Source organism: Garra rufa, chromosome 11, assembly GCF_049309525.1.
Source record: "Garra rufa chromosome 11, GarRuf1.0, whole genome shotgun sequence".
Lineage (NCBI taxonomy): Eukaryota > Metazoa > Chordata > Actinopteri > Cypriniformes > Cyprinidae > Garra > Garra rufa.
In genome coordinates, this window is record NC_133371.1 from 43869723 (window position 1) to 43883800 (window position 14078).

General features: G+C 34.2%; 1 protein-coding gene across 1 annotated transcript in view; it reads right to left on the reverse strand.

Annotated features, from left to right (window-relative positions):
• Positions 1-12660: 12660 nt before the first annotated feature.
• Positions 12661-14078, reverse strand: part of zbbx (zinc finger, B-box domain containing) — a 38665-nt gene continuing 37247 nt past the window's right edge. The window contains exon 9 of the mRNA XM_073850029.1: positions 12661-12824. Within this exon, the coding sequence (XP_073706130.1) occupies positions 12661-12824 (164 nt within the window). The remainder of the gene's footprint in view (positions 12825-14078) is intronic.

Sequence of the window (14078 nt, forward strand, 5' to 3'; positions counted from 1 at the left end):
TTCACACTGAGGACAACTGAGGGACTCAGGTTGAAACGCTCACTGATGCTTCAGAAGAAAACACGATGAATTAAGCTGGGGGTGAAAACTTTTGAAGTTTAGGGTAAATTTCACTTATTTTGTCTTCCGGGAAACATGTAAGTATCTTATGTAGCTTCTGAAGGGCAGTACTAAATGAAAAGAAAGAAAAATGTACACATCTTAATTCTGTTCAAAAGTTTACACCCCTGGCATTTAATGCATCATTTTTCCTTCTGATGCATCAGTGAATGTTTGAACCTTCTGTAATAGCTGCATATGAGTCCCTCAGTTGTCCTCAGTGTGACAAGATAGATCTCAAAATCATAAAGTCATTGCTGGAAAGTGATCAAATACACAAAAATGCTGAAAACCAAAGAATTTGTGGGACCTAAAGAATTTTTCTGAAGAACAGCGGACAGTTTAACTGTTCAGGACCAACAAGGGACTCATGAACAACTATCACTAAACAAAAAACACTGTGGATCATTCAGGTAACAACACAGTATTAAGAATCAAGTGTATGTGTATGTACAGGGTCATTTTTATAAATTCTCTTGTGGACTATATGTAAACATCTTTCATGTGAATATCTTATTCAGGTCAGTAGTATTACATAAAAAAATGACATGCCTTTTGTATGATCCCCCTAAATCTGCTAAAATAATTAACATTTTGCAGATTCTGCAAGGTGTAGGTAAACTTTCGACCTCAACTGTATATGTGACCCTGGACCACAAAACCAGTCTTAAGTCGCTGGAGTATATTTGTAGCAATAGCCAAAAATACATTGCATGGGTCAAAATTTTTTATTTTTCTTTTATGCCAAAAATCATTAGGAAATTAAGTAAAGATCATGTTCCATGAAGATTTTTTGTAAAATTCCTACTGTAAATATATCAAAATGTAATTTTTGATTTGTAAAATGCATTGTTAAGAACCTAATTTGGACAACTTTAAAGGTGATTTTCTCAGTATTTTGATTTTTTTGCACCCTCAGATTCCTGATTTTCAAATAGATGTATCTCGGTCAAATATTGTTCTATCCTAACAAACTATGCATCAATAGAAAGCTTATTTATTGAGCTTATTTATAAATCTCAGTTTTGTAAAATTTTACCTTATGACTGGTTTTGTGGTCCATGGTCACATATATGAAAGAGCCTTCATCAATTTAAAGTCATACCAACCTGACATGCTCAGCTGTAGGGACGACATTGTAGTTTTGGGTGACTTCCGTGAGCCCTTTAACCATTTGGAGGCCGGAGGTAACTGGTGACCCTCAGTATAAGACGATTCATCCCTTGGTGTAGAGGACCTGATGGAGTCATAGATAGGCATAGTAGGTGTTTTTCTATCTGAGAGTAATCCAGACAGTGATGATTCTCTAGGTGACAGCAGTAATGAAGGAACTGGGGAAGCGATGGCACATTCTGAAGACAGCTGAGCTAATTTCGGTTCAGAAACAGGTGTTGAATCAGCAGGTCTAGACTGGATTGAGTTGACTGGAGAAGATACTGATCTACACCTTGGGAATGGAGAATCTGAAGGTTTCGGACTTCGTTTAGAGATGGGTAATGCAGGAGAATGACTTTGGGAAGACCTAACAGATGGCAGTCTACCAGGAGAGGGGCTGACAGTGGAAATATGGTCCTCAAAGCCTAGGAGAGTTTGATTTAATTTGGTTTTCAGCAGTGAGGGAGATGATTTGTCCTGTTGTGCTGCAGAAGATCTCATCCATGGGCTTGGTTTTGGAGAGTCGCTGAGTTTCGCCTTCTGCCCTCCTGTTCGTGAATTCGATAGAGGTGATTCTGAGGTAGTCGACAGGTGCTGTGATCTCTGAAGCCTCGTCTGAAGTGGAGAAAAGCTTTCTGATCTTGATGATGGCGAAGATTGTTCAGCCTCTCGAGACAGCGGCCACATCTCAGGGGAAGAGTTGATCTTTATGTCAGAATTACATTCATCGAAGGATCCTTCGGTCATCTCGGAGGATGGTGTGGAAGGCAAAACCGAATATCTAAAATCTCCTTCTTCAGATAAATCGTCATTTCCAACAGCGGCAAACCTTAAGGAAAAAACCAGACTTGCATATATAACATCTAACAACTTACTCCCACAGTCGAGTTGTGGCTGATATACATGAAAATGTCAACATGACATGTTTTTGTTGAGAAAAACACAGTTACTTCAATTACAACACGCTTCCTTTCAAAAAGTCTCTCTGTTTTGCCTTGATCTTGTGTTTCTTACATTTTGCTCTCATTTCCCTTCTCGACTCCAAAGGATTTGCACAATGTAGTGTCTCCAACCATCATCTGGAGAAATTAAAGTCACAATGACAGAAGATAGAATAAGTGTCATGAAACATCATTGAGAAGTCATTCTCTGGCTATCGCCCAGCAGTCCATTAGAGAAACTAGGGTGGTGGGGTTCAGAATTACCTCATCTAATTCTATGATGCTTAAACAGGATTCTGCAGGGCTGTCCGCTTTCCCAGCATGCTCAGGGGGTGCGTTCGTGAAGAGAGAGGTAAAGTATTTATGCAACTCCATCCGCTCTGCTGCAAATCAGAGATGCAGTAAAACAGATTTATGTTTAGAGTTAAAGAATGAAATTAAATCAGCTCAATGATCAGTATAAACATATTTATTCATAATACAGAGTGACAGATCTTCAGATTTATTTCACACCATGCCCTGTGATTTTTTTTTTTACCTAATTATTTTCTGAATAAATACCCCATCCATGCACAATTTATTCATGCATATTACTTAAAGAAAAAATAGTTTCAAGGTTAAGAAGTTCAAATTTTTTTAATAACAGTAAAGACAATGTTACTTTTTTTTTCAAATAAATTGCATGCATTTTTAAATGTATCCCATTTAAATAAAATTTTAAAAAACATCTCCTGAACTTTCTACTCTGAAAAAAATCACTGTTTGTCATATCACTATATTTTTTGATCAAATTAATGCAGCTTTGGTAAGCATAAGATTTTTTCAACTTTAAAGGTTTTTTTTCTGTTTATGTAAACAAAGCCATGGACATGTGGAAAAAATTATGATTTAATGATTAAATTCTTGGCGCATATTCTGTTCACCATAAAAAAATTCCATCTATTTCAAGTTCAGTTGATTAAAGTAAAATCAACTTGGCTGTACAAGTCGTTTCAACTTAAATTACACTACCAGTCCAAAGTTTTTGAACAGTAAGAGTTGTAATGTTTTTAAAGAAGTCTCTTCTGCTCACCAATCCTGCATTTATTACAGCGAAGTACAGCAATAACATTAAAATTTCAAAATATTTTATTATTTAAAATAACTGTATTCTATTTTAATATATTTTAAAATGTAACTAATTCCTGTGATCAAAGCGAAATTTTCAGCATTATTACTCCAGTCTTCAGTGTCACATGATCCTTCAGAAATCATTCTAATATGCTAATTTGCTGTGCAGGAAACATTTTTTCATTATTATTATTATCAATATTTAAAACAGTTGAGTACATTTTCTTTAATGAATAGAAAGATCATCATTTATCTGAAATAAAAAGTTTTTGTAACATTTTATTCTATAATATTTAAAAGCTTGGAGTCAGTATTTTTTTATATTTTGGGAAAGAAATTACAAAAAATAATAGATTTATTTACCAAGGATGCTTTAAATTGACCAAAAGTGATGATTTAGACATTTATAATGTTAGAAAAGATTTTTATTTCAGATAAATGCTGTTCTTCTGAACTTTCTATTCATCAAAGAAACCTGAAAAAAATCCACTCAGCTGTTTGTAACATAATAATAATAATAATTTTTTTTTTTTTTGAGCAGCAATTCAGAATATTAGAATGATTTCTGAAGGATCATGTGACTGGAGTAATGATGCTAAAAACTGAGATCACAGGAATAAATTATATTTTAAAATATATTTAAATAGAAAACAGTTATTTTAAATAGTTAAAATATTTCAAGATTTTACTGTTTTTGCTGTACTTTAGATCAAATAAATACAGGCTTGGTGAGCAGAAGAGACTTCTTTAAAAGACATTAAAAATCATACTGTTCAAAAACTTTTGACTGGTGGTAGTGTACAATAAACTGACTAAAAAAGTAAGTTGAAATTTCCTTTTTTGTTGAGTTAAAGTAACATCAAAAACCTAAGTTGCCATAACTTACTGATCATATTATTTTTACAGCTTTGCAGAAAAATGTCACATTACAAAAGTGAAATCCTTTGTGATGTCGTTTCAAGTTTTTAAATGAAGATGAATCAAGACAAGCTGTCGACAGATAGAACAGATAATGACCAACCAGCAGAATCTAAATCAGACCATCAGAAAGACGCCTTTGCACTTAAAAAAGTGACTGAAAAGTGTTTTGGGCGTGAGCATCGTGAAGATGGGCTTTAGGAAAAGACGCGTCAGGCTCGGGCTGGTGTCGGCGAAGAGAGACGGCGCTCATCATGGGGCTGTTTGGGAAAAGCTGAAGGTGGTCAGCTCTTTGACAGCTGTGATCAACTGGCCTCCCAGCAGCACCTAGAAACTTCTCTCAATCAGCTGTCGGAGTGCTCTGTCAGACGATCGCCCTCCCTCCAGTGTAATAAGAGCTCTGTGATTACCCTTCAGGGACGCAGTGATGGATCCGAGCTGCCGGCTGTGAGAGGAAAGCTGCCCTCTGCAGTGACTCTTACAGCTCATTTCTCTAACTTTTTGGAGAGAGTGCACTTGTACGGGTCTGTGTGAATCGCAGCATGTACATGACCGGTCACCCACTATTCCTTGTCATCCTTTGTCTAAACCAGGTGCCATACGACAAGTTTTCAGTGACTAAAATATACACTACCTGTCAAAAGTATTTGAACAGGAAGATTCTTAATGTTTTTTTAAAGAAGTCTCTTCTGCTCACCAAGCCTGTATTTATTTGATTCAAAATACAGCAAAAGCTGTAATATTCTGAAATATTTTTACTATTTAAAACAACTGCTTTCTATTAGAATATGTTTTAAAATATAATTTATTCCTATGATCAAAGCTACATTTTTTGCATCATTACTCCAGTCTTCAGTCTCACATGATCTTTCAGAAATCATTCTAATCTGAAATATTTGTTATCATTATTATTAATATTTAAAACTAATTCATACTTTTTTTTTAGGATTCTTTGATGAATGGAAAGCATTTACCTGAAACATTTATCTGAAATAAAAAACTTTTGTGACATTATCCATGATACCATTCAAAATAAATTATAGAAATTAATACTTTTATTTGCAGGGATGCTTTAAATTGATCAGAAGTGATGATAAAGACATGTATAATGTTACAAAAGAATTCTATTATAGATAAATGCTGATCTACTGAACTTTCTATTCATCAAAGAAACGTGAAAAAAATCTACTCGGCTGTTTTCAACGTAATAATAATAATAATAAATGTTTTTTGAGCAGCAAATCAGAATATTAGAATTATCATGTGACTGAAGTAATGCTGCTAAAAATTCAGCTTTGAAATCACAGGAATAAATTACATTTGAAAATATATTCAAATAGAAAAGAGTTATTTTAAATAGTAAAAATATTTCAAAATTGTACTGTTTTTGCTGAACTTTGGCTCAAATAAATGCAGGCCTGGCGAGCAGAAGAAACTTCTTTAAAAACCATTACAAAATCTTACTGTTCAAAAAATTTTGACTGGTGGTGGATTTTTTTTTCAACCATATTTTTAATACATACATTTGGTCCTATTTGGCGCAATCAATCCTATTTTGATGTTAAAGGTATAGTTCGCAAACTGGTGACAGTAGCTTGACTTCCACTGTATTTTTTTCCATGTTATGTAAGTCATTGGCTACCATTAACTGTTTGGTTACCAAAATTTTTCAAAATATCTTCTTTTGCGCTCAACTGAAGAAAGAAACTCACGCAGGTTTGGAACAACTTTAGGTTGAGTAAATGATGACAGAGTTTTCATTTTTGGGCAAATTATACCTTTAAATGCTTGCAAGAAAAAAATGAAGGGTAAATGGTCTATGCAATTAAAGAAGGCTGTGGAAAATAAATTATCATTTTATATCCTAGTGATTTTTCACTCAAAAAAATCAACAAAAATCTAACTTCACATTGAAGCAAAACAACTGAAAGTAGGGAAAAAACTAATTATGAAATAAATGTTTTTCTCCAATAAAATGTGGCCACAATTATTAGCACCCCTAGAAATTCTTATGTATAAAATATCCATTTTCCAGGCCTTTTTATTTACCAAGGGGGGTAATAATTCTGACTACAACTGTATATATACATATCATTTCATCATTTATTTTTGCAAATTAAAAAACAAATATGGTCAATTGTGAGTTGCTGTTTTAAACTGTGTGACAAATGAATGTCTAATGTTTAATCGTGTATATATGTTTGTGATGAAACGGGTCACACCTGTCAGTTGTCGGCTCAGTTCATCCATCTCCGCGGGTGGAGGTGTGGGTGGCTCTGGCTGGCGTTGGACGACAGACTGGGTCTGAAATTCTTCAATTTGTCCTCTGAGGGAGAGAAAATAATGCTGTTCCCAGTAAATCACACTCAGAAATTTGAGGATAATTAATCAGGCTCTCTTTCCTCAACGGTGCAACTATAAATAAACAACATTTCAGCACAGCACAGCACTTTAGTAATAGCTTTATCCTCCTCTGAAAAATATTTCCCCAGTAGGAAAACATAACATTAGCCAATAATGTAATAGCCTGACACATTTCACTTTTTTTTCTAATCGATTCCTGATGTATAAAATCAAGTCCTGTCACACTATTTTAGGGATGTGTTCAACTACACATTTTCAGAAACAGCTAGTTAGTGGGCGGTCTGATTGAGTAGTCAATTAGTCAATGTTGAAAAAGGTCTGTAAAATCAGGCCAGTTTTTGGATAAAGTTCTCTAAATACAATTTGATTTCACAACAATATACTGATGGTAACAACAAGAGTAAGAAGCAAAATGCTGAAAGCAATGATAAATAATAAAAATAATATTTTTTAAAAGTCTTTTTTGTTCAACAAGGCTAATAATATTAGTAATATTGTGAAAAAATTGTTGCAATTTAAAATAATCGTTTTCTATTTTAATACATTTCAAAATACAATTTATTCCTGTGATGCAAATCTGAATTTTCAGCATCTTACTCAAGTCATCAGTGTCACATGATCCTTCAGAAATTTATCTAATATGCTGATTTGCTGGTAAAAAAAACATTTTTGATTATGATCAATATTAAAAAACACCTGTTCTGCTTAATATTTTTTTTATTATTTGACGAATAGAATGTTCAGAAGAACAGCATTTGTTTGCAATAGCAATCATTTGTAACATTATAAATGTATATACTGTCACTTTTGATCAATCCTTGCTTAATAAAAATATTACATAACAATACGATCTAATAAGTATTACTGGGCCCAAACTTAAACTACCAGTCAGATTTTTAATGTTTTTAAAGAATTCTCTTCTGCTCACCAAGCCTGCATTTTTTTAATCCAAATTACAGCAAAAACAGTAAAAATTCAGAAATATTTTTAACATTTAAAATAACTGTTTTCTATTTGAATATATTTTAAAATGTAATTTATTCCTGTGATGCAAAGCTGAAATTTCAGCATCTTTACATGAGTCTTCAGAAATTATTCTATATGCTGATTTGCTGCTCAAGAAACATTTCTGATTATGATCAATAATAAAACCTCACCAAGCCTGCATTTTTTTATCCAAAGTACAGTACAATTTTGTTTAAAAATTAGTTACTGTTTAAAATAGCTGTTTTCTATTTGAATATATTTAAAAATGTCATTTATTCCTGTGATTTCAAAGCTGAATTTTTAGCATCATCACTCCAGTCACATGATCCTTTAGAAATCATTCTAATATTCTGATTTGCTGCTCAAAAACATGTTAAAAACAGCTGAGTATATTTTTTCAGGTTCTTTAAAGAATAGAAAGAACAGCATTTATCTGACATAGAAATCTTTTGTAGCATCATAAATGTCTTTATCATCACTTTTGATTAATTAAAAGCACATTCGCTAAATAACAGTAATAATTTTTATAATTTCCTAAAAAAAAACAATTCTGAGTGTTACAAAAGCTTTTTATTTCAGATAAATTCAGATTTTTGGATCTTTCTATTCATCAAAGAATCCTGTAAAAAATTTACTCAACTGTTTTAAATATTGATAATAATAATAAATATTTCTGCAAACAGCATATTGAACAGCAAATCAGCATTTTAGAATGATTTCTGAAGAATTATGTGACTGGAGTAATGATGCTGAAAATTTAGCTTTGATCACAGTAATAAATTAGATTTTAAAATATGTTCAAATAGAAAGCAGTTATTTTAAATATTTTAAATATTTCACAATATTACTGCCTTTGCAGTATTTTAGATTGAATAAATGCAGGCTTAGTAAGCAGAAGAGACTTTAAAAAACATTACAAATTTAAAAAAGTTAAATGCAAAAGCTATTTCAAAAGAGCATAAGAGTGTATTCTCTCTTCAGTGCATATAAGGAAAGTGACATAATTTCAATCCAAAAACAAATGAAAGCAGCTGAAGGAAGTTGATGACCCAGACTTTCTGTTCGAGAGTAAATCTCAGCTCAGCCAGATTCCCCTGACCCACAGGTTTAGTCCTTTAAACCTATTCCTTCCTTTCCCCGGTGATTTACCATACAAACACATTAGCAGAAAAGCCATCAACCCTCTGTCTTTCCCAAACACAAGTCTCTCTCTTTTATTCGTCGTGCTTTCGTCTCCCTTCCTGAAGCCAACTCTTGCTGCCTCAGCAGGACAACCTGCTTTCCTCATTGTGTGTCGCATGTGTGTGTGTTTGTGAGCGTATGAAGGGATTAGACACCCCTATCACACACTCCATTCCTCCAGAGTGCGAGCTGCAGCCCTGGGCCACGCGTCTGCCCTCCTCCCACAGAACCCAAACACACACACACACACACACACACACACACGCAAGCACACACTGGAAAAATCCAGCTTCCTGTTCCGTGATTCTTCACACACCCGGCCTCAAAAGAAGGCAATTTGACGGATTCACAATTAGAGACCTTCTTGAATAGCCGACCTAAATACCATCGCTGCCACAGATACCATAGCGCTCAAGAAGCCCGAGATGCGGTTCAAAGCGCTTAGGAGGGTTTACAGATACTGTGTTTGTGTGTTTTGCTCGCTTTTGTCAGGCTTTCTCATTTCGTAGGCGAGCATCGCAATCTTTTGGGTGGCAGAACAAACGTTTCAATGGCTCTGTTTCAAAACTTAGCGTGCTGCCTACATAGGTGGCTGTCTTCAAAGTTAGCACCCTAACTAAAACGGAACCTTCTTGATGACTGATCTAAAATGTACCACAAAGTGTTATTTTAGTATTATTTATATACTATTACAGTCTTTATTAATACTTTTTTTTTTATATTTTCAGTTTTCATTTTAATTTTAATTCATTTTTATTTAAGTTTCACTTAATATCTATAGTATTTCAACATCAAATTATTTCAGCTAGTGGCCAAGGCAACATTTCAACATTTTTTTAGGTTTAGATTTTTCATCTAATATTTATATTTTATTTCAGCTTAATTTAAATATGTTTCAATTATGCTTCTATCACATTTCTCTCATTTTATTAATTCTGGATATTTTGTTTATTGAGTTTATCAGTGTGTAAACTGGTATTGCATTCTCTAAAAGAGTGCATTAGTGTCTGCCCACGTTTTTCATGTCGTTGGTTCAATAAGTACTTTTTCCATTTATTTTTCCCATAGGGATTTTAAAAATGTCTTCATTAAAGATTTATAAACTATGAACCAAAACAACTAGCTATAAGGTGAACCACAACATTTAAAAAAAATGAAAACTGGACAAAAAATGTACAAGACTCTGTACTAAATAACTTTAGTGAGGAGAAAAAAACTACAATCCCATGAAACATTGTGAATGACATAATAGAACTTGTGACACTGTCACACAGGACACATGTTTTAACCTGCTCGATATATTATGATTTTATGTATATTTGAGTTTTAATAGGTTATCATGTTGTCTTAGCCATTTTATTCCTCTTAAACATTTTAATGTGTGTATGTCTTTAAATGAGTCTGGGTCTGCCTGGAATCAGGAACTAAACAGTATAAAGGAGGCAGCATGGCAAACAATCTGGGTCATTGACCAAACACTGGATTGAGGAGTTTCTACAAGGACTTTCCATTCCAACATCACTTTCATTGGATTGCACTTACTTGGACTGTATATACACCGGTGGACACTTTTAACTTGGAACTGCAACCTACTAGGATTCTTAAGGACTGTTTTAGGGTATGATTTAAATGGACAATCTGCTTTTAACAGCCTAAGTTATTCTGGTTTTATTGTGTTGTTTTAGTTCCTTGTGAAATTGGAAATACACTTATTTAATCACTTTACTTTTTGTCGTTGTCTCATCCTTTTAAAACACTTATTTTAAACTCACACAGTATAATCTGACCCCATTTTAAATCAGTATATCAGTTTATATCTAAAAAGTTTACTGCAAAATATAGATATACAGTTGAAGTCAAAAGTTTACACCTTGCAGAATCTATAAATCTCAGTTATTTTACCAAAATAAGAGAAATCATACAAAATGCATGTTATTTTATTTAGTACTGACCTGAATAAGATATTTCACAGAAAAGATTTTCATATAATCCACAAGAGAAAATAGTTTACATCCTCTTGATTCTTAATACTGTGTTACCTGAATGATCTACAACTGTTTTTTTTTTTTGTTTTTTTATTAGTGATAGTTGTTCATGAGTCCCTTGTTTGTCCTGAAAACTGTCCACTGTTCTTCAGAAAGGATTCCAAAGGTTCCAAATTCTTTGTTTTTTAGCATTTTTGTGTATTTGAACCCTTTCAAACAATGACTGTATGATTTTGAGATCCATTCACACTGAGGACAACTGAGTTACAGCAACTATTACAGAAGGTACAAATGCTTACTGATGCTCCAGAAGGAAAAACGATGCATTAAGAGTCAGGGGTGAAAACTTTTGAACAGAATAAGTACATTTACATTTTTCTTTGTGGCCTAAATCTCATATATTTTTTCATTTAGTACTGCCTTTCAGAAGCTACAGATTTAAGTTGTACGTTACATGTTAAGTTGTAAGATGTAAGTTACATGTAAGTTAAATTTACCCTTATCATTAAATTAAATCAAATTTAAAAAAAATCCCCTTGCTCTTAATGCATCGTTTTTCCTTCTGAAGCGTCAGTGAGCATTTGAACCTTCTGTAATAGTTGCATATCTGTCCCTTAGTTGTCCTCAGTGTCAAAAATGGATCTGAAAATCATACAGTCATTGTTGGAAAGGGTTCAAATACACAAAAATGCTAAAAAAAAAACAGAGTTTGTGGGGCCTGAAGGATTTTTCTGAAGAACAGCGGCTTCAACAAAACAGATGGCTTCAACAAAAGCATACACCATCTTAGAAGGCAGCATGTTGTGCCTACCATATGGAACAGCCTTCATGCCTTAAAGGGGTCATCGGATGCCCATTTTCCACAAATTGATATGATTTTTTACAGTCTTAATGAGAAGTCCATAACATACTTTGGTTAAAATTTCTCAATGGTAGTGTAAAAAACATATTTTTACCTTGTCAAAATAAGCCCTTTTTAGAGCGAGCTATTCTGTTGCATGTTCCTTTAAATGCTAATGAGCTCTGCTTGCCCCGCCTCTCTCTGCCATGGGATGATGAGCCGTAATGTTTACTTTAGCCGTGTTTAGCCACGTTTAGCTGCGAAACTTGCTAACAAGCACAGTACTAAGAAAGGCCATTTGCAAAGATGCATAAAAAAAACCCTTATACTCACTTCTGCTGTGGGTCAAGCTGCATCACGAATGATTTGCATGAACATAGACGCATATGTAGATCGGGATCAACGCTTCCCGTTCAAAAATGAAAGTAACGTTAATCCTCTGCATCTTCAGTGGCTTAGATGTCGGGAGTAAATGACGACTGCTATGTTCATTATTATATCCAACAACAGAACACCTCAATCGCTTAATCTGAGACATTTTTGTCTTCCCCTGCACCTGAGCCGACACAATGGCAATCGGAGTCGAATTGTTTCAGCTCAGTGAGGGCGAGTCTAAGGTAAGGTGCTCATGTCAATCAACTATCGTGGGAGCAGCCTCTGTCTGTGTGTCGTCACACCGACAAGAAGCTGACAAGAATGACCTGATTTTAAAAAGGGGATATTACTTTTAAAGATTAATTAATTTTTATCATTGTAGGGTGGTTGTGTACTCAAACTGCCAACACACATTAATGTTCAAACAACATGTAAAAGTGAGTTTTGCATCCGATGACCCCTTTAAAATGATCCCTACATACACTAGGTTTGTGTACCGGTGTGTTTGTTTTTAAGGAGGATTTCACAAAATTAAAGTAATGCCACAAAACTGCTTTGGGGCTGATTAGCTCAATAAATCCAAGTGACTCTGCGGTGGCACATCTAAAAGGTGAGGCTGTGTAATTAGCAACCATAAGTCATTAATTGATCTTAAATGGACCTTAATTGGGGCCTGGGAAGGTAAATGAAGCTTGTAATGCTCTTATTCACTGTGCGTCTGTTCGTTTATAAAGTGTGAGGTGTCAAGCACTAACCTGCGGTGCTTTTTCAGGAGGAGTTTCTCCATGTAGCTCAAAGTGTCCTCCTTGAACTCCACATGAATTATCTGCTGGGATCCTTTCTCAGTTTGTGTTTCCATCATAGACACTAGTGAAAAAACGACACCAATCAGGTCTTCAGTCAAAACTGTGTGTGTACAGAATACGGTCTGAAAATAACCATATTTACTTTAACGTGTATGCGGCCTAGCATACCTAACCCGATTTCTTATTAGCTTCAAGCAAACCACTAAAGAATTTATATTAAACTCAGACTCATGAGACTAAATGAGAGAAATAAGATGTCTGCTGCAGAATTCAAGCAGTACTATAGACATAATTCCGTCTTTGTTTTGAGAGTTATTTTGCTGTATTGTGAGAATATAAAGGGCGGTTAGACTTCAGTGCATTTGAAACCCCCTTAACACAGCAGTCATTATCACAGTGAGCACAAGCCAAGCAGCACTGCAGCGGGCGAGACTCCTGCTAGCCAAGTACAGAAAGAGAAGTGAGAGAGAGAGAAGAACAAACACAAGGAGTCTGACACATGATAAGGACTAACTTTAGTTTGCTGCAGTGTGATCTGACCATTCTGTTCAATCGAGTGTAAGAACAGCTGTCCTATTCAGTTTAAACCCAAACAATACATAAAAGATACGCTTGGAACAACAGGCTGGCATACTACTCTTACTACATATATACACACACAATTGAGGTCAAAGGTTTACGTATACCTTGCAGAATCTGCAAAAAAAAAAAAAAAAGTTGATTATTTTACCAAAATAAGAGGGATCATGTTATTTTTTTTTAGTTCTGACCTGAATAAGATATTTCACATAAAAGACGTTTACATATAGTTTACAAGAGAGAACAATAGTTGAATTTATAAAAATGACCCTGTTCAAAAGTGTACATACACTTGATTCTTAAAACTGGGTTGCTACCTGAATGATCCACAGCTGTTTGTTTTTTTTTTTGTGTTTTTTTTTTTTGTTTTTTTGTTTAGTGATAGTTGTTCATGAGTTCCTCGTTTGTCCTGAACAGTTAAACTGCCTGCTGTTCTTCAGAAAAATCCTTCAGGTCCCACAAATACATTTTTGTGTATTTGAACCCTTTCCAACATTGACTGTATGATTTTGAAATCCATCTTTTCACACTGAGGGACTCATATGCAACTATCACAGAAAGTTCAAACGCTCACTGATGCTTCAGATGGAAATACAATGCATTAAGAGCCAGGGGTAAAAACATTTCAACAAAATAAAGATGTGTATTTTTCGTATTTTTCTCATTTTGCTCATTTTTTTAAATTTAGTACTGCCCTTCAGAAGCTACTTACATGTTTCACAGAAGACAAAATAAG